General features: G+C 61.6%; 1 protein-coding gene across 3 annotated transcripts in view; it reads right to left on the reverse strand.

Annotated features, from left to right (window-relative positions):
* Positions 1-1,683: 1,683 nt before the first annotated feature.
* The window catches only part of Tbc1d16 (TBC1 domain family member 16), a 68,975-nt gene continuing 43,877 nt past the window's right edge, over positions 1,684-26,781 (reverse strand). For all 3 annotated transcript variants that reach the window (XM_070031585.1, XM_070031584.1, XM_070031586.1), the window contains exons 4-12: positions 17,660-17,821; positions 16,900-17,047; positions 15,173-15,337; positions 14,505-14,653; positions 11,476-11,610; positions 10,676-10,862; positions 8,394-8,573; positions 5,780-5,926; positions 1,684-5,147 (exon numbers count right to left, since the gene is read on the reverse strand). In XM_070031585.1, the coding sequence (XP_069887686.1) occupies positions 4,899-5,147; positions 5,780-5,926; positions 8,394-8,573; positions 10,676-10,862; positions 11,476-11,610; positions 14,505-14,653; positions 15,173-15,337; positions 16,900-17,047; positions 17,660-17,821 (1,522 nt within the window). In that variant the 3' untranslated portion in view covers positions 1,684-4,898. The remainder of the gene's footprint in view (positions 5,148-5,779; positions 5,927-8,393; positions 8,574-10,675; positions 10,863-11,475; positions 11,611-14,504; positions 14,654-15,172; positions 15,338-16,899; positions 17,048-17,659; positions 17,822-26,781) is intronic.

A 26,781-nucleotide genomic window follows, 5' to 3' on the forward strand; every position in this document is an offset into this window, starting at 1 on the left:
GAGGGACCCGAGTGCCCGCCCCGCACGGCTCGGAGGCGAGGGGGGGCCGCTGTCGGAGGGGGGAGGTGCGCTGGGGCGGGGGGGGCTGCAGGAGGCCGCCACGCAGCTCCCGCACAGGACACACGTGGGTGGACGCCAGCGGCCTCTCGTGTGCTGACTGTCCCTGAGGGAGGGAGGGGACCCTTGGCGGAGACCGCCAGTGTCCGGAACCATGAGACACTTTCTGGGGGGCCACCTTCCCACTGGAGCTATGGGCACGCAGATCTGGGGAGGGCCGGCAGTCCCCCCCACCAGGGGGGCTTGGTGTCGGGGGACGGTCAGGTCTGTGGAGACCCCAGGCGGAGCCCGTCTGCAGCGCAGGGAGGACCCCTGCCCAGACCCAGGTCCTGGGGCTCCCCAGGGCCCAGCCAGCTCATCCCTGGGATGAGCTCACAGCACCGCAGGTCCTCCATGCTGGGGCAGGGATGGGCCTCCCAGACACTGCCAGAGGGGTGCACACACGGGGGCCACATGGGGCACCCCGACAGTGGGGCTACGGGCAGCACAGGTGCCTGGCCAGCGGGGCCCTTGTGGGCAGGGTGCTCCTGGAGAACCTGACCCATGCTGCCTCTGCCCTGGACGCATGGCTGGCCACCCTGAGAAGCCACGTCTCCCCCCCCCCACACCCAGGAGCAGGCATCGCCAGGCTGAGGAGGGCAGGGCCATCATGGAACAAGGACAGACTTGGGGTGGTGGAGCTGTGCGCGTGCCCAGGACACTGTGCCGGGCAGGTTTACAGGGCCTGGGGCAGGGACAGGGTCTGTGTGCGACCCAAGGTGGTCGCAGGCCTCTGCTGGCTGACCCCAGTGTGCTTTCCACACGACCAAAGGCTGTGTTGGGACAGTGGAGGCTGCAAGCACTCACCTAGCCTCCTAGAGTCCATGGCCTGACGTCCAGGCACCATGGCCAGCCTGGATCCTCCCACATGGGTGCAGGCTTCTTTAAATGGTGCCACAGCCTGGTGGCTGTGATCCCTCTGGACATCAACTTCCTACACACACACACACACACACACACACACACACACACACGCCCGCACGCATGCACACACATGCACTCACACATACACGCACGCACACACACACACACATGCACACACACACACACGCACGCACACACACGCATGTGTGTGCGCGCGCGCATGCGCGGAAAAGCAGCTTGCCAATCCCAGAGCACTGTGAGCCAGCCACTCCCCACTGCTCCAGGAATGGCTCCCTTGGGGCCTAGGCCCGTGCCACCGTCCCGGGCTTGGAAGAGCAGCAGACAGGAGAGACTGATGCCTGGATTTCACCTCCCTCCCGTATTCAAATCAAATCTACCCTGTCTGCCCCACTGAGGCAGGCTGCCGTGCAAGACCCAGGCTTTTCCGGAAATTAGAACTGGGATGCCAAAGGCCCAGTCACCTTGAGTGTGTGTGTTCTCCGGTGCGGGTCTTCTGAGAGCTCCAGGACCACCTCCAGACTCAACCCTTCCTCCACAGCCTCCGCCCAGGGCCTGGGCAAGGCCTTCTCCTGATGGGGGGGTGGGCGGTGATCCTCCCCCACCTCCCAGGGCCTTGGTGTCCAGTCCCAGCGTCTGCCTCCAGCCTCCAGCGGACCTGGCATGTCCACTGGCCCTTCCCCAGAGGCACCCAGATCACGGGACTTTCTGAAGTTCAACTTTATTTACCTTGCAGCAAAAGCCCAGGCGTGGTTGGGCCGTGGCCAGCAGGTCCTGGTGGCCAGTCCTAGGCCTGCCCAGAACAAGAAACATAACGGAGAACAGATCACTCAGCCACGGCGGGGATTTCACAAAACTGCTCTTCCACGATCACAGAAACCCTGGCGCCCGAGGGCCTGGACTGCATAACCTGGAAACCCCACGATGCCACGTATTTCAAAGGCCAGGCCAGGCGGGCGGCTGTGCACGCCCTGGTCTCCGGGGAGCCCGGCTCACCGCGTGCTGTCCTCTTAAGGGTCTTCGCAGGCAATGGGGGACGCAGGGCGTACCCCTTCTGTGTGTGTGTGCGGGGGGTGCTGGGGGGCAGGCACCGCTGAGGACCGCCGGCGGCCGGCTTTTCTCCCCGGCACGGTGTGAATTTTAGAGGACACACGGCCAGGGGCGTGCTCTGGGTGCGGAGCGTGGCCGGGCCACCGCCGTGGTTGCGGCTGCTGAGGCCGAGGTGGGCGGGCCATCCTCAGGCGGCCTTCCCGGGCCCCCGGTCATCCTGGGAGCCCGTCCGGGTAGCCAGCCTTACGCCCGGCTTTCAGCTGAGGAAACGGAGGCTGGAGGCCAGCTCCCCAAGCCTCTGCCCGGACACGGCCGCTCCTGCTGCTGGAGACGACTTTGGGGCAGTTCCCGCTGTCTGCGCTCCGGACCAGCAGGACCCCGGCCGGCTGGGCCCGGGGACTCGGGGCAGCCCTGGGGTCCCGCGCTTGTGTCCCGCACGGGCCGCGGGCCCCGGCTGCACCCGTGTGTGCGCGTGCTCCTCCTTGCTCTAGGGAAGGGCACCCTCCGCGCGTCCCTGCTGGGCCCACAGAGGACGGCTTCCTTCACTCCGAGGGGTCCCCCCCGCCCGTGGGAACAGGGAGGCTGGGCCAGGAACGGATTCTGGTCACCCCGGGGGCTCCTGCCACACAAGATGGGAGGCTGGGGGGCCGCACGGGCCCCGGCCGGCCCTGGGCCGCTGCAGCGCCCGGGGGACCCCGGGGCCCCCCGTTATCCGCAGCTTCCGGCAGGACCCAGCGCCAGGGCCGACAACAGAGCTGCCCTCGGGCCTCCTCCCCAGGGCGGTGGGCTCCCAGCTGGGACCTGAGGTGGAACGTTCTAGAAATGCACCGTGCTGGACCCTGTGAGGACGCCGTGCCAGCCCAGCCCAGCCTTCAGCTCCCCGGACGCCCCTTCCCGCCCCGGACCCTCGTCCCTCTCCCCTGGGGACGGTGCGACAGGACGGGCGGCCGCCGCTCCCCTGGGCCGCAGCACCTCGCACGGCCCCGGGTGACGTCGCACAGCACGCAGCGCACAGCACGCAGCGCCCGCGGCGGGCGGACGCATGCGCACGCACGCACATAGCAAGCGGCGCTGCACCCGGCAGGCTGACGCACGCGCACGCACGCACACAGCAAGCAGTACAACGCCCGGCGGGCTGACGCATGCGCACGCACGCACACTGACCCCCCCACGTGCAGTGTCACTTTATAAAATGGGTTAAATGAGCAGCGCCGGGGCCGCGCGGGCGATCGCCCCTGCGTGCGCGTGCTGGCGTGGGCAGGCTGACGCCTAATGGCCAGATGGTCACCTAAGGCCTTTTGCTGGCCGGGCCCCCGGCTGGCCGGCAGGTGCGGGGCGGGGGTGCGGGGAGAGCACGCGCTCTCCCCAGCAGGCAGACTGTGGCCGGCCGCCCTCACCCTGCCGCACCCCCAACTTCCTCCGGGAACGGGGCCGGGATGCGGGAGGACCCCCCGCGAGCCCAGCCCCACGCCTGCTCTGGCCACGACGGCGCTCTGCCTTTCCATCCGGGCTCCTCCCGGGCCTGCTGCAGGAGGGACACGCAAGAACAGAACCCCCCCATGCCTGAAGGCCCCCTCCACGGCCCCGGGTGAGGGCCGGCTCGAGACCAGACCCGGCGGCCCGGATGCTGCTCCAGACATCAATCAGCTGCGCGGCCCTGCCTGGCGGTGGGCGGCGGCAAGGCCACCGGGGACAGCCGGGGTGGAAGGACAGGAATTTCCCTCAGGGACCGCGAGCCAATCCCGAAAACCCTTTCTCAGAAGCAACCCAAGTTCAGCTTAGGCCAAGACCTCGGCCAAGACCAGGACACCCACGGCCTCCAGCATGGTCTCCCCAAAGGCTCCTGGACACCCGGGCCCAGGGGCTTCAAAGTGGCTGTCGGAGGTGTAGGCCTACGGGGAAAAGAGGAGTGGAGGGGGAGCTCCAGCCTGTGGACAGCCCCCCTTCAAAAGTGACACCGTCCCGCGGTGCCACCTTCAGTGACAGCAGCCGCGGGCAGGAGGCTCAGTGCCTTGCTGGCCCCACACACGGGTCAAGGCCCCTGGCCCCCCTCAGCCACCAGGAGTGCTGAGAGACAGACCCCATCTGTCCCCCCTCAGTCCCCAGAGGTGATCACGACCCAGTCTTCTGGAGTTGGGGTGCCAGGGGACCTTCTTCCTACCTACGAAGGGCACCCCTGAGTGTGCCGGCCCCTGGGAAGCCGAGGACAGAGGTCCGGAGACAGCAAAGTGCCCGCGCTGTCAGGTGCCTTTGTCTCGCTGATCAGGTATTGCGGCCTGGACCCCAGACTCAGCAGATTCTCCTGGGAGGAGCTAGCACACGTGTACACGCACGCACACACAGCTTGACCCGTTCAACCCCACTTGGCTGCTGTACTTGAGGGGGCTGACCAGAGACAGGGCCCTGCTCCTCAGAAGGCCGCGGCGGTGTGCTGCCCTCCCCCAGCGGCCAGTGTCTCCAGGGCACCTGTTCTGAGCCCAGGGGGGCTTTGTTGGGTTTTAGTTGTTGTTTCAGCCGACATGGCCACGTCAGTCTCGCAGCTGGGGGAGGGGCAGGGCCAGGCGGGGAGGCGGCTGGGGTGTGCAGGTCTGGATAGGCCCCTGTCTGTCCTGCACACCCGCCATGTGCTCCCCACAGCTCAGCATGGAGGAAAGCCTGGGCCACGAGGGCTCCGCAGAAGCTAGCCTGGCCCGGGAGGTTCCGGCAGCTTCTCTCTTGGCCGTTGACTCCGGTCCCTTCCAACTCGATGCTGCCACTGCCACAAGATTCCTTCCTCCCCACCCAGAGGTGTCTCCACCAGAGGTTTTCCACGCTCCCGTCCCTCCCCCCTCCCCACGCCCAAGGCCTCGGACCACACCGGGGAGCCCCACCTATCTGCGGAAACTGAAGCCCTCCAGGGGCGTCCTCAGGCCCTTCCTGCCCTCTGGCGGGGGCCCGGGGGGCGGCGTGTCCACCGTGCCCCCGCACGGGCAGTCCTCGGAGCCGGGGCGGTGGCCGGCACACTCCACGGCGGGCATGCACCCGCTGTCCCACATGCCCGTGCCGCACAGCTTGCACAGGTCATGCAGGCTGCAGGGGATCCGAGGCAGGAGCCGGAACTGGTACAGCAAACTCCGGGCCTGCAGAGGGGAGGCAGGGCGGAGGGCGGGGCTGAGGGAGGGCGGGGCTGAGGGAGGGCAGCTCGGGCTGGGCGGCAGGGCCACCAGGACAATCCCAGCCCAGTGGAGCTCTGGGCCCCCCCAAGTGGAGGCTCCCAGTTGACTTCTGAGGAGGAATGGGGCACTGGTCACCCCTTGGCCCAACCAGGGCCTTGGGGCTTCCAGGGGACCCTGGTGCTCCACCTTAGCCACAAGATCTGCTTTCAGTGCCTGCAGGGTGTTTGTGGTGTCCTGAGGGGTACAGGACCCCTGCCCCATAGGCACCCCCACCCCTGCAGCCCTCTGGGTACTCTCTACAGGGCAGGGGGAGGAGGGGAGGTACTTAAGGTTCCTTTCAGTCTGGCTGACCTTGGGTGGGAAACTGACACCCTCCCCAGGCTCCGCCTTCCTTCGGTTGTCCCGGTTCTGGGCTTGGGGCGCCCCAGGACAGGTGAGGGGGCGGCAGTGCAGGTGCAGTAGCTGTGGACCCTGGGGTCCTAGAGGGGAAGGCCGGCCCCGTGGGAGGGGATAGGAGTGCGGGGGCAGTGAAGGGCGCGGCTGGGTTGTGTGTTGATGTGCACCTGACTCAGAGGGCCCGGCCGGGCCTCACTCACCTTCCTGAGCACCAGCTCTCCGTTCATGTGCATGGCCAGGTTTGCAAAGTGCAGGAGCATCTGGTCCGTGGCCAGCTGCTGCTCGATGACATCATCCCCATAGATGGCCACGATGGCCACGCAGATGAACAGGTGGAAGTAGTCCGTCTGGGGAGGGGGAGGGCAGTGGGGCTCAGGCAGGGCTGAGGGCGGGGCTGTGGGGCTCCCAGGGGACCAGGGCCTACGCTCAGGGGTCACCCGGCCGGGGCCAGCTGTGCTGCCGCTCTGTTCTCCTCCCCATTCTCCACCCACAGATGGGACCAGAGGCCTGGGAAGGTGGCTCAGTGGTAGAGAGCTCGCCTAGCATACATGAAGCCCTGGTTCCATTCTCAGTACACAGAAAAAACTGGAAGTGGCGCCGTGGCTCAAATGGTGGAGTGCTAGCCTTGAACATAAGAAGGGGACAGTGCCCAGGCCCTGAGTTCAAGCCCCAGGACTGCCAAAAACTAAAAAAGGGACCAGAGCAGCAGCCACAGCTGCCGGCTGCAAAGCCTGGGCGGATGCTGGTACCAGGCACCCACGGCGGTTGGAACTCTCCTGCGGGCTCTTTGGGAGGTTCCTGTGCTAGGGGTAACCCACATGCCCCCAAAGCCCACGCCAAGGTCATGACCTGAAGAGGTCTTGGGGAGACTCGGGCAGAACGAGGCAGCTACAACGGGCCTCTGGCCTCTGCCTCCAGTGTCCTCAGTGCTAAGCCCAGAGGCCGCAGTGTGCGGCAGCGTGGGGGCCTCCGAGAGGGCGGCTGGGTCTCCCCATTCCCAGCTCTCCCCAGCGGCCTGAGGAGGCCAAGTCCCCCAGGGGACTACCTGGGCAGCCCACACAGCCCCCGCCCGGCCACAGCACCCTGTCCCGCGTCCCCTCCTGCCTGGACGCCCCCAAGCCCTGGCTCCGGGAGGCGGAGGAAGGACGGGAGCACCAGGAAGCCCATGTTTAGTCTCCAGGCCCAACACGACCGTCCCCCTGCAGCCAGGCCCAGGCTGTGGATCGAGAGCTCCCCACCGCCTCCCCACCACGCCTCTTCCTCCCCTCTGAACTCCAGCAGGGGTGAGCGGCAGGAAGTGGACGCCCACTGTTCGAGGGATGTGGGGTGGGCACACCCACACAGACCTGACCTTGAATCTCAGTGCTCAGAAGACCCAGGGCGGGCGGAGGGAAGGGGGTACGGCCGTCTAACCAGCCAGGGCCACACAGAGGCTTCACGTCGGGTGACTCCCCACCTCCTCCCACACCTGGTAGGCCAGGGGACAGCGACATTTAGTCCCAAGTGACAAAATGGAAGGCAGCGCGGTGCCTGGCGACAGGCCTGGCTCCCGTCACTTCTGCTGGACGTCTCAAAGCGTGGGACACGGGCACAGAGGGCCCCGCCTGCCGGTCACACGCAGGGCACCCTCCCCAGCTGCTGCACACAGGGAGGTTGCGTGTGTGTGTGTGTGTGTGTGTGTGTGTGTGTGTGTGTGTGTGCGTCTGCACATGTGACCGTGTGATTGTCTGGGGCTTGTGTGTATATACGCACATCTGTGAGCATGGGTGGTGATACATGAGTGCAGTTAGGTATACTTGCACTTGTGAGTGCATGTGTCAGACCTAACATTTGGGGCCTTCTGAGCTGTGTGTCCCTGTATTAGCGCAGAATTTCATTGTGACTGCGTCCGGGGTGTTCATCGAGGCGGGAAGCGAAGCCCAGACCCGGCTGGAAGCAGCTGCAGGAACCAGCGGACAGATCTGGCACCCGGCCCCTTGGGTGGAAGCTCCCTGCGGTTCCACGCAGCACTGGGAGATGCCGAGCCATGGACGGCAGGGCTGTCTTTCCCCAGAGGTCCCCAGACGTGGCCACACTTTCCCCCCCAGAACTGGGGACTCAGAACTCAGGGCCTCTAGCTTGCACTCTACACCCTTAAGCCATGCCCCCATTCGTTTTTGCTTTCATTATTTTTCAAATAGCATCTCGAGTTTTTGCTAGGGACCTGGGTTCAAACCGAAAGCCAACTGCTTCCATCCCCCACGCATTTGCTCTGATTACACATGTACCACTGAGTGAGACCAGCCTATTGTTTTTTGGTTTTGGTGCTGGTCCTGGGGCTTGAGTTCAGGGACTGGGTGCAGACCCTGAGCTTTTTCTTGCTCAAGTCTAGTGATCTGTTTGGGAGTTGTTTGTTTTGCAGAAGAGTCTCATGGACTTTCCTGCCTGGGCTAGCTTTGAACTGAAATCTTCAGATCTCAGCCCCTTGAGTAGCTAGGATTACAGATGTGAGCCATCAGCGCCTGGCTGTGGTATTGTTTTAAAGAATGGTCAATTCTAGAACTGACTCTCAAATTGCCACTGTCCCTAACTTCTGTGCAAACCCCAGAACAAGGTACTGAGCGGTGGGAGGGCCATTTGCATCCATTTCAGCTATGTGGGAGGTGAGATCTGACACCTCTGTGTGTGTGTGTGTGTGTGTGATCTGTAGGCAGCTGTGGGGGTAAGGATGAGGAACAGGACCCCAGAGGAAGCGCAGGCAGTATGTGCACCCAGTGGTCACTGACAGCAGCGAAGCACGGTGCTGGACGCTCAAGCGTGGCACGGGCCGCTCACCTGGTAGTGGGCCCAGCAGGCCTCCCAGATCCGCAGGGCCTCTGCCTCAGGGAACTCTCGCTTGAAGCACAGCAGGAGCCAGCGGTGGCAGAAGAGCATCTGCAGCCCGTCCTCACCCAGCGACGCCAGGTGCTGGTAGAAGCGCAGGTGCGTCAGCCGGAGCAGCTCCCGCAGGTACAGCTGCAGGAGGGGGCCGGGGGGGGTGTCAGCCTGGCCTGGGGCAGGCCTGTCCACCCCCAGGGACAACTGGGGGGGATCAAAGGCTACCCGGGGCGGGCCTGTTCATCTGGCCAGGGAGGCCCCTCCTCAGGCCACCTCCAACCTTGAGAAGCACACAAAAGATGCTTGTGCCTGCCCCGTGCGTGCAGTCTGGATGGCAGCTGTGGGGAGGGGGGGGGGAGGGGGGGCTGTGTGGCCGGGAGGCTGACTCCAACACCCGCCTCTCCTGGCAGGGTGACCCCTGAGACCCCAGCCAGGCCCTTCTGCTCCCATCGTCCCTCAGCACTGACTCAGAGGAGAGAGAGATAGGGTTGAGCCTCAGGATGATGGTCTCCCATGAGCTGAGAGGCCCGAGTAAGGTCACCGAGGATGAGGGGACAGGGGACGGGGGGACAAGGCTCTCTAGGCAGCCCGGGTCTCAGTGCTGGCTTCACCAGCTGCAGGAGAATCCGTGCCAGCGGCCTCGAGCTGCCGGCAAATGGCGTCAGAGCCCGCAATGCCTCCCGGGGTGGCTGGGGCCTGACCGCCATCAGGGACGCCCACGGTCACAGCCCGGGATGCCGGCGGGGGCAGACCCACCGCAGGGCGGGCCAGCCGCGCCCCAACGGCCCCCGTACCCCGTCTCCACACACAAACAGCCCTTTGTTCTCCTGGGCCCAGCAGCAGGACTGGTCAGCACCCAGTAGGCCTGAGGAGCCGGCCTGACTGGACACTGTGGCTGCCACAGCCGGCCCCTCCCCGTGGAGCCCGCTCCCCCCGCCTTCCACGGCCCCTCCACTCTGTGGACTGGCTCCTCAGCACTCCCTGCGGCCCTCCACGGCTCAGCCGGGCACCTCAGCCCAGCCCGTGTGCAGAGGGACTGGCGGGGCTCAGCAGGGCTGGGACACCCGTCATGCTCTCTACCCCGGGCTCAGAGTCCTGGCGCCACCTTCCAGACCATACTCCCCTCCTGCCGGAGGGCAGGCGATCCTCACCTGGCCTTGGCACCGGCAGATGGGACACGGGGACACGCACTAGCCACGGAGCAGAGCAGGTGTGCCGACGTGTCCCCGGGCGGCGCGCGGCCCCTGCTCTGCCCCTGGTTCAGTCCCCCTCTACCTCCCCCCCATTCAGCCCTGGCTGATCCAGGCAGGGCTGACGTTCCTTGGCCTCAAGGGAGGTGCCAGCCCGGCCCCTCAGGAAAGGCCTGTCCTTCCTGGGAGTGGGGATGTGAGAGGTGTGTGGGATCCACACCCCACGCGGGCGTCTTGCTGTGTCAGACCTGCGACCCAGACACAGCCCAGAACCGAGTTCTCGCAGTAGGGCCAGTGGGGGGGGCCCCTTCCTGCCCTGCCCTGCCGAGCACGGGAGGGCTGGCCCGAGCAGCTCAGCCTCTGGCCTTGCAGCAAGTGTGGCGGGGAGTGGCGTGGGCCCGCAAGCCCCGGACCAAGGTGATCCTTTCTGTTGGCAGCTGCTGGCCCCTCCAGGGGCTGGGATGCCCCTTCCCCGCCAGCCACGCCCACACCGGCTTCTGCTGTCTGCCAACCCACGACAGCAAAACAGTACATCACCCACAGACCCCTAGCAGCAAGAGGAAGAGGTGGTGTGTGATCCTTCTCCATGCCCTGCAGCAGCGTGCATGTGCACACATACGTGTGCGCACACATATGCACACACACAGCCCTGAGCCCCCACCACATCAACACAGCCCTTGGCCTACACATATGCACACACACATACATGCACACGCACAGGGCCTGAGCGTACACACACACACAGCCTTGAGCCTATACATGCAGAAACCTTGAGCACACACACATATACACACACACACACACACACACACACATGCCCCCCCCACAGTGTTGAGCCTACACACATGTGCCATTCATACATGCATACGGGCGTGCACACACATGTTCTAAGTCTACAGGCACACATATGCACACACAGAGCTTTGGGCCTACACACATGTGCCACACACGCGTGCATAGGGCATGCACACACATGTTCTTGTCTACAGGCACACACATGCACACACACAGAGACACACACATGCACACGCACAGAGCCCCGAGCCTCACCAGCTGCCTCTCCATGTCCTCGTCTCGAGGAGAGCTGACGAAGATGGTGTTCTGCATCAGACCCACAAAGCACCAGAAGGTGTCCGACTCATCCAGGACCTCGGCCAGGATGGGCGCCACCAGATCCGACATTCCCTGGGAGTAGCCAATGGCCGGGTTGTACACGGCGTAGTTCAGCAGGATCCTCCTGCAAGGTGAGGAACGCAGAGGTGAGCAGGCGCGTCTCTGCCCTGGCTGTCCCGGCATGGCGGCTGCCCAGGCGGGAGAATCCGGGGCCTCCCCGGCTCCACCTCAGGGGTGGCAGCCCCCCCCCCCACCGCAGGCCTGGAAGCCGCCAGCACCTCAGCGGCCCAGGCTTTGCACAGAGACCGTCCATCCCTGGCTGTGCACGGGCCATGGCCTGCGATCAGCTGTTCACCCGGCTCAGGGCCCAGAGCCCAGAGCGGGCGTGAGGAGGAAGGTGGGTCTCATTTCCTTAATGGTCCGCTGCCCGTGACAAGGGACAGGCTGGTTGGGACACTTTTATGGGCTGTTAATTTTGTGCAATTATTTGTCATCTGGCAGCAGAATGTCAAAGATGCCACCTCTGGCTGGGTGTGGGTTATTACAGGAAGACCACCCACCGGGAGCACGGGGTGCCCTGTGGTGTGAGCCCAGCGGGAGCAGGCTTGGCTCCCTTGGGTAGGATGCAGTGGCTTCCCTGGGGTACCCAAGGGGCTCAGGACGCGCCTGGTCTCGGCCAGAGGGGTGACCGGAGGCCCTGATTACAGAGGAGGAGTGGAGGAGGCCGCCCGCGGTACCTCATGCACTCCACGTTCGGGTTGTCCTCCCCGCGGAAGAACTGGTTGCTCCGATCGGTGCGCACCACGTCTTTGTCCACGGTGAACTGCACACTGCGCCAGAAGGCTCGGTGCTCCCCGGGAGTCATGGAGAGCCTGGGGGGGGAGTCATGGAGAGCCGGGGGGGGGGGAGTCATGGAGAGCCTGGGGGAGTCATGGAGAGCCTGGGGGGGGGGAGTCATGGAGAGCCGGGGGGGGGGGAGTCATGGAGAGCCTGGGGGAGGAGTCATGGAGAGCCTGGGGGGGGAGAGTCATGGAGAGCCTGGGGGGGGAGTCATGGAGAGCCGGGGGGGGGGGAAGTCATGGAGAGCCGGGGGGGGGGAGTCATGGAGAGCCGGGGGGAGTCATGGAGAGCCTGCGGGGGGGAGTCATGGAGAGCCTGCGGGGGGGAGTCATGGAGAGCCTGGGGGGGGAGTCATGGAGAGCCTGGGGGGGGAGTCATGGAGAGCCTGGGGGAGTCATGGAGAGCCTGGGGGGGGAGTCATGGAGAGCCTGGGGGGGGGGAGTCATGGAGAGCCTGGGGGAGTCATGGAGAGCCTGGGGGAGTCATGGAGAGCCTGGGGGGGGAGTCATAGAGAGCCTGGGGGAGTCATGGAGAGCCTGGGGGAGTCATGGAGAGCCTGGGGGGGGAGTCATGGAGAGCCTGGGGGGGGGAGTCATGGAGAGCCTGGGGGAGTCATGGAGAGCCTGGGGGGGGAGTCATGGAGAGCCGGGGGGAGTCATGGAGAGCCTGGGGGGGGGAGTCATGGAGAGCCTGGGGGGGGAGTCATGAAGAGCGGGGGGGGGAGTCATGGAGAGCCTGGGGGGGGAGTCATGGAGAGCCTGGGGGAGTCATGGAGAGCCTGGGGGGGGGAGTCATGGAGAGCCGGGGGGGGGAGTCATGGAGAGCGGGGGGGGGAGTCATGGAGAGCCTGGGGGGGGAGTCATGGAGAGCCTGGGGGAGTCATGGAGAGCCTGGGGGAGTCATGGAGAGCCTGGGGGAGTCATGGAGAGCCTGGGGGAGTCATGGAGAGCCTGGGGGGGGGAGTCATGGAGAGCCTGGGGGGGGAGTCATGGAGAGCCTGGGGGAGTCATGGAGAGCCTGGGGGAGTCATGGAGAGCCTGGGGGGGGGAGTCATGGAGAGCCGGGGGGGGGAGTCATGGAGAGCGGGGGGGGGGGAGTCATGGAGAGCCTGGGGGGGGAGTCATGGAGAGCCGGGGGGGGGGGAGTCATGGAGAGCGGGGGGGGGGGAGTCATGGAGAGCCTGGGGGGGGAGTCATGGAGAGCCTGCGGGGGGGAGTCATGGAGAGCCTGGGGGGGGGAGTCATGGAGAGCCTGGGGGGGGAGTCATGGAGAGCCTGGGGGAGTCATGGAGAGCCTGGGGGGGGAGTCATGGAGAGCCTGGGGGAGTCATGGAGAGCCTGGGGGAGTCATGGAGAGCCTGGGGGGGGGGAGTCATAGAGAGCCTGGGGGAGTCATGGAGAGCCTGGGGGAGTCATGGAGAGCCTGGGGGGGGAGTCATGGAGAGCCGGGGGGAGTCATGGAGAGCCTGGGGGGGGGAGTCATGGAGAGCCTGGGGGGGGAGTCATGAAGAGCGGGGGGGGGGAGTCATGGAGAGCCTGGGGGGGGAGTCATGGAGAGCCTGGGGGAGTCATGGAGAGCCTGGGGGGGGGAGTCATGGAGAGCCGGGGGGGGGAGTCATGGAGAGCGGGGGGGGGAGTCATGGAGAGCCTGGGGGGGGAGTCATGGAGAGCCTGGGGGAGTCATGGAGAGCCTGGGGGAGTCATGGAGAGCCTGGGGGGGGGAGTCATGGAGAGCCGGGGGGGGGAGTCATGGAGAGCGGGGGGGGGGGAGTCATGGAGAGCCTGGGGGGGGAGTCATGGAGAGCCTGGGGGAGTCATGGAGAGCCTGGGGGAGTCATGGAGAGCCTGGGGGAGTCATGGAGAGCCTGGGGGAGTCATGGAGAGCCTGGGGGAGTCATGGAGAGCCTGGGGGGGAGTCATTGAGAGCCTGGGGGGGGAGTCATGGAGAGCCTGGGGGAGTCATGGAGAGCCTGGGGGGGAGTCATGGAGAGCCTGGGGGGTCATGGAGAGCCTGGGGGGGGAGTCATGGAGAGCAGGGGGTGGAGTCATGGAGGGCGTCATGGAGAGCCTGGGGGGTCATGGAGAGCGGGGGGGGGGGAAGTCATGGAGAGCGGGGGGTGGAGTCATGGAGGGCGTCATGGAGAGCCTGGGGAGAGTCATGGAGAGCCTGGGGGGGGAGTCATGGAGAGCCTGGGGGAGTCATGGAGAGCCTGGGGGGGGTCATGGAGAGCCTGGGGGGGAGTCATGGAGAGCCTGGGGGAGTCATGGAGAGACTGGGGGGGGAGTCATGGAGAGCCTGGGGGGTCATGGAGAGCCGGGGGGGGGGGAGTCATGGAGAGCGGGGGGGTGGAGTCATGGAGGGCGTCATGGAGAGCCTGGGGGGAGTCATGGAGGGTGTCATGGAGAGCCTGAGGGGGTCATGGAGAGCCTGAGGGGGTCATGGAGAGCCTGGGGGGGGGGTCATGAGAGCCTGGGGGGAGGGGGGTCACCGCCTGGAGGTCAGCAGCAGCCCTCAGGGCAGGAGGCGAGAGCAGACACGATGTGGGGGTGCCCACGCTGCCCCAGGAAGGGGCTCGTTTGCTGGGGGGAGCGGGCAGGGGCTGTGTACACAGGCAGCCGGGCCCAGCCCTCAGAGAGGAGAGCCGGTGGGCAGCGAGGCCTGCCTCCGGCCCAGCCCCCTGGAGGGGCAAAAAGGTGCAGCGCCCCCTCTCCTCACCCCAGGCCCCCTTTCCAGAGGCCCCTCTCCTTACCCCAGGCCTTGATCTGTGTGCTGAGGGCTCCCCCCCCCCCGTGTGGGGTTCACCCCCTCACTCTCCCCAGAGAGCCATTTTGAAAAAGAAACCATGGGTCAGGGGTCACATTACTGCCCTCCAGGGGCGCTCGACCTCCGCCACGGCTCGGTGGGGCTCGTAGGGGGGGGCGGGCACCTCTTCTGCTGGATCTCCCCGTATTCCTTCCGCTTCTGTGCCCGCAGGGCCTCCCTCTCCTCCGCCGTGGACTCGGGGCTGTAATAGCGCAGCAGGAAGGGCCAGACCTGGCCCCGGATGCTCACGTCCACGCCACCGAAGAAAATGGCCTGCGGGAGATGGCTCGTGGGGGGGGCAGGTGGAGCAGGACCCCCTCAAAGAACCCCAGACTCCCCCCGGGCCGTGTGCTCCGGTGCGGGGTGGGATCCAGACCCCCGGCAATTTGCACATGTTTACCAGGGGGAAGCCGGGCCCCCATTCCCACACAGGACACAAACCGGCTCATTTCAATGTCAAAGCCCCCCCGGGCGGCGCGCGATTAACCTGTCCTTCTCCCGTCACCGCCTAATCCCCGGGTTTGGAAAGGCAGCATTGATTTCAATGCCGCAGACCCCGGCCTGGGCAGGCTGACATGGGGTCCCCCGAAACCCGCTCGCTCGCTCGGGGTTGTCTTTTCAACATCGCAGCCTTGATTGCTTCATCGGTACAAATGCAGGGAACTTCACACGCGGGTCCCCCCGCCCCCCCCCTCCCCGCCCCGCGCCACCGAGGCCTCCGGAGGAGACGGCCCTGGGGAGGCTGGGAGGCCGCCGACCCTCCCCGGGAGACCACCACGCGGACCCCCTCACCTTGCGCAGCTTGTACTCCTCCTCCACCTGGCCCAGCGCGTTCAGGTGGTGCAGCCAGGCGGGCGCGTCCAGCCTCTGGTAGAGGCTCTCCTCGGGGTGCGCCTCGGAGGACGGCAGCTTGGGCCTCCGGATGGAGAAGAGCATACACGTCTTCTCCTCAGAGACCTGCTGGGCCGGAAGGAAACAGGGCTGGCTCCTGAAGCCACTAGGAGGAGGTTCCCAGGGATTAAAAGCAAGCCCCCCCCCACCAGAGGAGGGGCAGCACAGCCCCCCCAAATGGCAAGTGTAATTAGATGCAATGAAAAGGAAAATACCTTCATCCTAAAATGGGCTTCCTCTGCTGCAAAGCGGCCCCTCCCAACGCCAGCCCCCCTTCCCTGACCCCAGCCACGAAAACGGAATTAATGCCCCTTATGGCCTAAGTTCCCTGTGCCGGGAGGGCCGGCAGTAAATTACATGTGATTGGCCACATACAAAGGGGTGGCTGCCGCGGGGGCGGGGCCGGCCCTGCATCTGCCTGCGCAGTCACCGACCCAGGGCAGCCGCAGCTGACATTTAATTCAAAAATCAAAGGTTGCTGGGCGCGGGCAGAAGACGCCCCACTACTGTAATAAGGTGAGCAGCGGGAGGCTGCAGGGCCGGGCGGCGCCCCAAAGTCAGCCCCACTCCTAATAAGCACACACCGCATCTCAAACAGGTAATTAAAAAGCTCTTATTACATTGGTGTGTCAATTGAGCAAAATATGGCAGGATGCCTTGTCAAAACATGATTTTCCTTCAGTACGGACGGCGCACGGCTCACACCCAGAGAGCGCCGACGCCACCAGACCAACACCCACGGACACAGCCCACGAACACAGACACCGTGGGTGACAGTCCACAGACACAGCCCACGGACACAGCCCAGACACCATGGGTGACAGTCCACAGACACAGCCCACAGACACAGCCCAGACACCGCGGGTGACAGTCCACAGACACAGCCCACGGACACAGCCCATGGACGCAGACACCGCGGGTGACAGTCCACAGACACAGCCCACGGACACAGCCCAGACACCGCGGGTGACAGTCCACAGACACAGCCCACGGACACAGCCCAGACACCGCGGGTGACAGTCCACAGACAGACACCACGGCTCACAGCCATCGCAGGTCACAGCCCCCAGACAGACACCACGGCTCACAGCCATCGCAGGTCACAGGCACCGTGGGTCACAGACACAGGGCCACTGTGGGTCGTGCAACCCACGGCCTGCCAGTCTGGACGCCACAGACCGGTGTCCAGGGCTAAGGGGGAGATACAGGCAAGTCAGCCATGTGTGGGGAGGGTCAGGGTGTGTGGGGAGGGTCAGGGTGTGTGGGGAGGGTCATGGTGTGTGGGGAGGGTCAGGGTGTGTGGGGAGGGTCATGGTGTGTGGGGAGGGTCATGGTGTGTGGGGAGGGTCAGGGTGTGTGGGGAGGGTCATGGTGTGTGGGGAGGGTCAGGGTGTGTGGGGAGGGTCATTGGTGGGTGCTGCCTGGGCCAGGGCTCTGGGTTCGGAGGGCTGCATACCTGCTCTCTGAGGTGTGTCTCGGGGGCAGAGGGTGGTGGTGCTGCGTAGCTGCTGAGATGCACTTCAGGGTGCGGGGGGCTATGTACCTGCTCTCCGGTTCATCTTGGGGTTCAGGAGGCTGTGTACCTGCTCTCTGGGGTGCATCTCAGGGCGCGGGAGGGGGCCGGGTACCTGCTCTCTGAGGTGCGTCTCCGTGCAGAACTTCCACCGCTGCAGCACCTCGCAGAGCTTGTCCAGGCCGCCGTGGTGGAAGTGGAGGATCTTGTACTGGCTCTCCCGGCTGGCAACCACCAGCTGGCCGCTGGTGCAGGCGTCGTCGCTGCCGGGTGTTTTGGGGAGCGAGAAGGTCAGTGAGTACAGAGGCGGGGTTTAGCGTCCCGAGGCCTCGGGCAGGACGCAGGGCTGGGGTGGGCGGGGGCTGTGGCAGGGAGGGGAGAATCACACAGCCTTCTCCCGTGCAGCCTGCCTGGCCTCACCCCTGGGGCTGGACCGTGTGCCTGGGCTGGAGGGGCTGGAGGGGGGTGGTGGCACTGCATCCCACCGGGCCTGCAGGCCACACCTTGTGTAAGAGAATGAAACTGGCTGGGGGCCACCCACCCGCCGCTCTGCCCGCCTTGGCGCTCGGCCACTGGGCAGATGAGGGAACTCCCTGGGCTCGTCCGCCCCCGGGCTGACCGGGGCCCACCGTGCCAGGGAACAGCCGTGCACGTGCTGCTGTGTCGCACTCGGCTGTGCCCTCCTCCCCAACGCCGGATTCCGGTTCCTGGTTTTCTTTCTCCAGTGCTGGGAATTTGAACCCAGGGCCTGGTACTGGATCACCCGAGCCACGCCCCCGGTCCCGGAAGCCGGATTCCGAGTGCTCGTGGCTGTGGTCCTCTCCGAGTGCTCGTGGCCGTGGTCCTCTCTGGGGCAGCCAGCTTCGGGTCCTTACCTGAAGAAGAGGCGCAGGGAGCGCATGTGGCCCAGGTCCACGCGGAACACGCCGCAGATCTGCTCCAGGGCGCAGCCCCGCTGCGGCTCGTCCCAGCGTGCGGTCTGCAGGAGGCAGCTGCTGTCTGTGAACCTCAGCTGGACATCCGAGCTGGAGGGGGAGCTGAGAGACAGGTGCGTGAGGCCGCGCTCGGGGACCCGCACCCCCTCCCCGGCCCTGCCACCCCATGCCCGCTCAGACGCCAATGAACGTGCCAGCCAGGGGCCCCAACCTCCAGAAGCCTGGGAGTGAATGAACGGGTGAGCGGGCAAATCTGGCCACCAGTCACACGCGGAGTGACACTTTGGCCTGGATGGAAAAGCATTCTCACGATCAGACGGCACCCTGCTTCCACAGGGCCGGTGGCAGGCTGGGTCATGTGGGCCGCAGTGCCAGACTTTGCTGTGTGCCCTTGGGCAGGTTCCTAAGCCTCTCAGTGCCCCTGTATCCTCATTCACAAAACAAAGATAGTGACCAGGCTCTGCGGGAAGGGGTAAGTGCACAGCACTCAGCGCAAGGCTGGTGCTCAGCGCGTGTGTGCGCGTGCGTGTGACCTGCTGTGCCAGAGTTTCACATGGTATGGGCTTAGACCGGTTCTCTGTATCTCTGGAAATCACCGGTTTGGGTAAGGAAACATTTGGATTACTAGCACGATGATTAACAACAGTCACTAGCCAGGATTCGGGGGCTCACACCTATAATTCTCAGGAAGCTGAGATCCAAAGGATTACAGTTTGAGGCCATCCCGGGCAGAAAAGTCTGTGGAACTCCACCACCAATAAACCATCAAACAAGCTGGGCTGGGACCGGCTGTGAGCAGCCACTCAAATGAGAACTTGAGGCCTTGAGTTCAAGCCCCAGTCCCAGCACGCATGCGCGTGCACACACACACACACACAACCACAACAGCAAATATTTATTCAAATACACACATGGCTCCCCACTTCTCCAGTGTCTGAGCTGCATCTAATTCTGACAATAATCCTATTAGGTGAATATTGGATTTACCTCCCCCCTGCACAGAAGGTGAAACCGAGGCCCGTAGAGGTTAAGTAACCTGGCCTGGCCGCCCAGCTCCGAGGCGGATATTAGAAGCTGTTTTGTGGCCCAGGCTCTCAAAGCACATTTTACAGCCTGGATCTGCAGGGCAGTTATTCTCTTTTTAAAAATCCACAAGCGGGCTGGGAAGGTGGCTCAGTGGTAGAGCGCTTGCCTTGCATGCATGAGGCCCTGGGTTCGATTCCTCAGCACCACATAAGCAAACAGAAAAAAGCTGGAAGTGGCGCTGTGGCTCAAGTGGTAGAGCGCTAGCCTTGAGCTGAAGAGCTGAGGGACAGCGCCCAGGCCCAGAGTTCAGGCCTCACAACCTGACCCAAAAAAAAAAAAAAAAATCCACAAGCTAGAGCGCCTGCCAATGCAGCCCAAGGCTCTGAGTTCAAGAGTTAATAGCAACACACACACACACACACACACACACCACACACACACACACACACACACACACACACACACACACACACACACACACACACACACACACACACACACACACACACACACACACACACACACACACACACACACACCCCACTCCATGAATACATTCCTAATTGCAAAACACTTTCTTACATGGATTCAGCCACATCTCAGGTTAGATCTAGGCCCTTGAGCTCTAGCATCCAGCTAACGCTAAAATATCATCAGCGGATATGAGCGTCGGCTCGGGGCCCCTGTACACCCCTTTCCGCTCACTCGCTGCTCTTCTGGAGCCTGGGGCATCAGACTCCCAAACATGAGACCACGCAGCCCTGCTGCCAGCACAGCCAACCCCTCCCGCTCAGCCCTTCCTTGGAGAGGAAGCTTCTAGAACATGCCAGCTGGTGTGTGGCACACTTTCCTTCCCCACCCAGTTAAGAATGTGAGCCACGCTGGGCCCTCCCACTGACCGGCACCTGAGCTCTTGGCCACAAGGTCGGTGAACACACCACGGAGGATGTGCGGAGCCTGAGCCGCACTGGCACACGGCCCTGGGCCCGAGCCTGCTCAGGCCTGGCCTCGACGTTCACAAACAGGGTGAGGGCCGCACTCTCCTCCCACCGCCTTTCCGCTCTCCGCTCCTGCCACCCCCGGTGTACCGGTGCCATCCTTTAAGGCCTGAACCCCCTTCCCAGCATGCCCCATCCCGCCACGCCAGGAGGCCACCGCGCTTGCCGAACACCAGACAGAGCCTCGCGGAGGCCGGGGTTCAGGCAGAAGGCCCCTGTTGGTCCCCTAAATGTTTGATTCCAAACCAGCAAAGAGCCCCGGGAGAAAAGGGCCAGACACCTGCCCAGCTACCCGCCCCCAGGCACAAGGCTGGGAACAGCCTCTCTGGCTCCTTGGGGGAAATCATTTGCGATAAGTAATTGATTCATTAAGTCAGGGCTCCGTGCACGCTGGGGGCTGTGGGTTCAAAGTGGAGCAAGGCTGGTGGAGGCCTCCACCCCTGGTCAGGTGGGCAGATCCTAGCAGGTGGCCTCCACCGTATCTACCATCTCATCTGCTCCCCCCAGGGGCAGGGGCTGCCACGCACAGTGCACGCACGTGTGCACACACACACATTTAATACTCACACCTGGAATTAAAATGCAAAGCGTCTGGGAACTTGGGAGCTATATGGTTTTTTTTTTGGAAGGGGGAGACTTCAGGAAAAACTGAAATGGATTTTTTTTTTAACGATCTTTCTACATAGATATGTGAAGCAGTTTTGGTTTTAGGAGTATTTGTGTTGCCGGTGCCGGGGCTCACGCCTGTAATCCTAGCTACTCAGGAGGCTGAGAGCTGAGGATCGCAGTTCAAAGCCAGCCCAGGCAGGAAAGTCCATGAGACTCTTATTTCCAATAAACCACTAGAAACTGGAAGTGGCGCTGTGACTCAAGTGGTAGAGTGCTCGCCTTGAGCTCAAAGCAGCTCAGGGACAGTGCCAGGCCCTGAACACAAGCTCTAGGATGGAGGGAAAAGTATTTACGTTGCAGATAATCTGGTTTGTTCATAAATGATCACACATGATACATTAAAAGTGTCGTTTGTTCAGCAGTAACACCAGGTTGCTATTATGTGAAAGCATCCTATAGAGAGGACTAGAAAACACTCAGCTTAAGAAACAGTTTCGGGGGGAGTGGGGGGAAATCGGGGAGGATTGGGTGGGGGGGTGGGGGGGAGGCTGGGAAGGGATGTGAAGGGTAAACAAAGGAGGAGGCTGCAATGCTTGCTAAGAAATGTACGCATTAACCTGCCCATGTAATTGTAACCCCTGTACAGTGTGTTCACAAAAAATAAAAATAAAAAATAAAAAAAAGAAAAAAAAGAAACAGTTTCAGTGGAATTTCACTCATCCATTACAAAGAATAACATTATGTCATCTGCAGGGAAATGGATGGACCTAGAACATGGTAAGTGAAGTAAGCCAAACTCAGACAAAGGGCACACATTTTTCTCTCACATGTGGAAGGTAGATCTAAAATACGACTGGATGTGATGACCGATACAGGACTCCAGACACTCACAGGGTTCCTCGCTGAGGGGAGGGACCCAAACCTGTAACTTCTCCGAGCAGTTAAAGTACTATTTAGCCAAACAAATTCCAGGAAATGGAAACGTTTGTTTTAATTTTTCTTAAATTGTTACTATAAGGGTGAGAGAGAGAGAGGTTACAGTGACAGAAGTCAGGGAAAGAGTTCACTGCCACCCTCCCCTCGCTCTCTCCCAGCTTTTCCCTCGTCCCTACAACTCGTTGTACGGTTCACTTTCCACCGTGTCTAGTGAGAACCACTGCTGCATTCGTTCACCCTTTGTCCCTCCATTTCTGAGCTCCCCCTTAAGTTTTTTTTTTCCTGCTGTTAACTGTTCTTGTTGATGGTGTTTTTTGTTTTTGTTTTTCCGGTCGTGGGGCCTGAACTCTGGGCTTGGGCACTATCCCTCAACTCTTCAGGTCAAGGCTAGCGCTCTACCGCTTGAGCCACTTCCGGTTTTCAAGTGGTTTACTGGAGATAAGTCTCACAGACTTTCCTGCCCAAGCTGGCTTTGAACCGAGATCCTCAGATCTCAGCCTCCTGAGTAGCTAGGATGACAGGTGTGAGCCACCGGCGCCCAGCGGTGTTTGTTTTTTAATTTTTTTCTTTTTAGGGGAGATGAGGATATGCACAAAGGGAGGGAAGGAGGGTGAGCAAAAGCAATCATGCTATTCAACATACACTATGTGGCAAATGACTGTGTAAACTGTGGGTAGGGATGGGAAGGGGAGACACTGCACAAAAAAAGAAATCTACTCTTTACCTGACTTATCTAACTATAACCCCTCTTTATAATAACAATAAAAATATTTACCAACCCCCCCATAGTTTCTTGTTTTCAATATCTTTATTGTAAAGGTGATGAACAGGGTGACAGTTCCATAAGTAAGGTAACAAGCACATTCGTTTTAAACACTGTTACCCCTTCAAAACCACAGCTTCAGGCTGGCACTGGCTCACTCCTATAATCCTAACTACTTACTCAGGAGGCTGAGATCGGAAGGTGGAGGTTCAAAGCCAGCCCCAGGTAGGAGTCCATATGATTCATATTTTCAATTCAGCTATCAAAAAGCTGGAAGTAGAGCTGTGGCTCAAGGGGTAGAGCCCGGCTTTGAGTGAAGAAGCGAAAGGTGGGCCCAGGCCCTGAATTCAAGCCCCAGTACTGGTACAAAAAAAAAAAAGGTGCCCAGGTAATGAAAATAAGATAAATCTGACCTCATAAGAACTAAAAACCTCACAGGACACCACAAGAAGACAGAAGGCATCTAGAGTCCCGTATCAGACACGGGACCGAGATCTAGATTGAACCTTTCAAAGCACCAACAAGGCAAGAGCAAGATGCTAAGTACCCCAGTTAAAAAATGGCCACAGGGGGGCTGGGAAGGTGGCCCAGTGGTAGAGTGCTTGCCTTGCATGCATGAGGCCCTGGGTTCGATTCCTCAGCACCGCATAAGCAAAAAGCCGGAAGTGGCGCTGTGGCTCAAGTGGTAGAGCGCTAGCCTTGAGCTGAAGAGCTGAGGGACAGCGCCCAGGCCCAGAGTTCAGGCCCCACAACTGGACCCAAAAAAAAAAAATGGCCACAGGGTCCAATCAGCAAAGACGGACAGATGGACAAAAAGCCCTGGAAAGATGGCGGGCGGAGGGGCTGCCCTGCACGCCGCGCTGGCCTGGGCAGGGAAGATGGAGAGGAGGAGGAACTGTGGCCACGGGAGCAACAGTGACCTCCAGATTTGCTGGTGGGAAAACAAATGAAGGAGTAACAACCACTCAGGAAAAGAGTCTCATGGACTTCCCCCAAACTACACACAGCTGCCATCATGTGAGGAGGTACAAACCCAAGAACACTGGACACAGGCCACATGGGAGCCCGTACATGAATCCCACAGCAGCCTTGCTCAAAAGCAGCTCAAGCAGGAAATGATACAAATGCTTAGCTGACACAGAAAGACAAAATGCGGCCTATCCGGACAGTGGAATATTAGTCAGCCACAACAAGGAAAAAAGGGAGAGAAGCCAGTCAGACCAGCCGTCCCCCTGGAGAGGAGGTTCCCAGGGTCTTCCCTGGGAAGCAGAGAGGGTGGGGAGAGCGGACAAAGCCCCCAGGATCGCAGCGAGAGGTCGGAGGGCGTGTAGGAGGTAGCAGTAATCCCATTTGTCCTGCTGTAAAAATGTCACCACACAAGAGCAGGCAGTTTACTCTTGGGCTGGACTTGTGGGAATGGAATCGCCCCATACAGAAATCACGTTCACTCCCTGTGCCCTTTTGGCTGCTTAAAATTTACCAGAAACAAATCCATTTTTTGTGGCTAACATTTCACAAGATATTGGCATGTGCAGACTCAGCATGAGCAGCCCTGCTCTGCGCACCCCGAGGAGTCTCGTCAGCAGGTGGGGGAGGACCTGGGCTTAGGTTTACGCTCACGGAAGCTGTTTTCACATGCAGCAGGCCACCTTGGACCGTCAGATCCAACCAGGCACACACTGAAATCGCTTATGTATGTGCATGCGAGTGCACGCACGCTCATGTCGGTAGGTACTGGGACTTGAACACGGGGCCTTGCACCTTTGCTTAGCTTTTTTGCACAAGTGGGTGCTCTACCACTTGAGCCACACCTTCACTTACAGTTTTTTGGTGGTGAAGTAGAGATAAAAGTCACACATTTTCCTGCTTGCCTGGCTTTGAATTAGATTCTCAGATCTCCGCTTCCTGAGTAGCAATAAATGCACATTTTATTACAATTTAAAAATCAGGTGTGGGGCTGGGAAGGTGGCTCAGTGGTAGAGCACTTGCCTTGCATGCCTGAGGCCCTGGGTTCGATTCCTCAGCACCACATAAGCAAAATGAAAAAAGCCAGAAGTGGTGCTGTGGCTCAAGTGGTAGGCGTCAGCCTTGAGCTGAAGAGCTGAGGGACAGCGCCCAGGCCCAGAGTTCAGGCCCCATGGACGACATAAACTAGGTGTATGCTTTTGAGCTCCTTGGTTTCCTCCCTCTCCCTGGCTGATGGTGCGGGACACCCCAGCCAGAGCAGCAGCAGTACTGGTTGGCCTGGGGTGTGGGACGGCTGCCAGGGCCACGCTGGTGGACAGGTGGGCGGGGCAGAACTCTAGCCACGCCCACCACCCTCAGGAGTGGCTGGGGTTTACCGGGAGGATGAGGAGGCATTGGTGAAGAGGAGGAGGGGGCGGCCACCAGCTTCCCCAGCCGTGGTTTCCTGGCTGTCTCTGGGCCCACCTCCTAGTCCAGCCTGATTTCCCGTTTTTCCCGGGGTGGGTGGGCGGACGGCCCCACGCGGGGGGGGGGGGGGGTAACTACCGCAGAGCCCCTCACTGTGCAGAAGGCCCCTGCCAGAGACCATCTGTGTTTGGTTTGGTTTTGAACTGTACTTTTTTATTTTGTCTTTTCTTTTCTGGCCTGGGGATCAAATCCAGGACATTGCTCTTGCTAGGCAAGGGTTCTGTGGTTGGGCTGCATCTCGGTGGGAGGAAGCAGTCTTTGTGGACAAGTCGGTGCCACATCCCAAGCCCTGCAAGAAGAAACAGCAGCAACCTGCCGCTTCCCGCCCTCCCGGACAATCTTCCTCGCCCTTGGGCGGGGCTCTGGGTTTTCAGACAGCAAGTTCTATTTCTTCTCCTCTGGTTAGCTCAGTGTCAGGAAAGCTGGCATGTGAGATTCAGGAGAGCAAAACAGACACAATTTCCTGTAGCTGACCTGCATTGTGAGCCTGCCCCCCTCCCCCCGCCCCCTGGCAGCCCAGCTCTGGCCAACACACACACACACACACACACACACACACACACACACACACACACACACACACACACACACACACACACACACACACACACACACACACACCAGTCTCAGCCTAGTCCTGAGCCCACCCCGGGCCCAGCTGGCTGCAGGGTCTCCTGGAACCTGCTTTAAATCCAGTGTCCAGGTGGTCTTTAAGCCCTTATGATGAGTCCCTGAGGGACGAGACAAAAAAGTTGCATCAAAGAGTGGGACCTGGGCAGCTGGGATGTTCTCGGAAACCCCAGCCCTTAGTATCAAAGGCTCAGGGAACGGCGACGGGGCGTAGGGTGTAGGGTGGCTGGGCACCCGGAGGGGATCCCTGTAACCGGGTGCTCTGGATATAAGCCCACCCCAGCCACCCCAAACCTGTCAGAAGCCATGTCCAGCAGCACCCCCAGCATCCTGCCCCCCGGGGCAGAGGACCAGGCCCCAGGAAGGGGCTGTGTCTGAGCTCTACCTCTGCAAGTCGGGCTCCATGCGAGGGCTGGCCTTCCTCACGATAAGTCTGGGCAAGGCCGGGAGTGAGAAGGAGATCAGAGGCCAACAGAGAGTGGTGCGATGCCCCCGGGTGCACACAAGGCCCCCACGCCTGTGGCCAAGCCCACCTTGCGGGCCCCGTGGGGCCCGGCACCCTCTCTGTTCCGCTGTCCGCCGGGCACAGGTCGCTTGTCTTTGTCCCCTGGCCCTCCCAGCATGGGGCACTGTCTCCTGGGGGGCTTTCTAGTATTGGAACAGATGGAAATGTGGAAGAAAAGCTGGTTAGAGAAAAGGAAGAGGCGGCTCACAGCAGTGCGGTGCCAGTGAGGGTTTGGTTCTGGGACACGCGTGGCCCATCAGCTACACCCACACCCTTCCTGACCAAGAAAGGCCCACACCGGACCAGGAGCACTCTGGGAGGACCAGGTCAGGGAGCTAGTCGGATCTGACCCCCCCCAAAACCCCTCTAGGTTCTAAACCCAACAGCATCCTTATAACTGAGCAGGGGCGGGGGAAGGGGGATTTCCAGATTGGGGACCTACCCTCAGGGTCAGTCCCTGAGGTCAGAGCCCAAAGGAACACCAAGGGGCCAGGGACCTGCAATCCTAGCCACTCAGGAGGCTGAGATCTGAGGATTGCAGTTTGAGGCCACCCTAGGCAGGAAAGGCCTTGAGAACTCATCGCCAATGAGCCACCAGAAAACTGGAAGTGGAGCTATGGCTTAAAGTGGTAGAGCGCTCGCCTTGAGCAAAAAAACACAGGTCCAGAGTTCAAGCCCCACGCCGGACGACAACAAAAGAGGAACACTGAGGAAGGAGGGGTCTCCCTACCGCCCCTGCGGCACGGCCCACACAGCAGATGGAGGGCGTGGCGCACACATCCTCCGGGCCCCACACTCTCCCCAGTAACGGGCCCAGGTGAGACCCTGGGTAAGGCTTGGTTGCTATGGCGACGGGGATCCGAGAAGAATCAAACCTGATACCCAAGCCCAGCTTTTGTTTCGCGTATAGTCTGCAATGCTGGGGCAGTTGTGCTGCTCATGAATTCACTCTCCACCTCTAGAATGTTCCACCTTGCCCTGGGCCACTTCCCTTCTTCCCTGCCAGAGAGCTCTGGCAACATGTTTCAGAGCTTCCTGAAGTCCTCTCTCCTCCCTGCCCCTTTCCGACCCAGACGTAGAAGTGCAAGCACTAAGCACCACCCCAAATCCTGACCAGTAGAAACACTAGGCCTCACCCTAATCCTGTCATAGAGACACACTA

This window comes from Dipodomys merriami, unplaced genomic scaffold (genome assembly GCF_024711535.1).
Source record: "Dipodomys merriami isolate MVZ:Mamm:240054 unplaced genomic scaffold, mDipMer1.0.p SCAF_202, whole genome shotgun sequence".
Lineage (NCBI taxonomy): Eukaryota > Metazoa > Chordata > Mammalia > Rodentia > Heteromyidae > Dipodomys > Dipodomys merriami.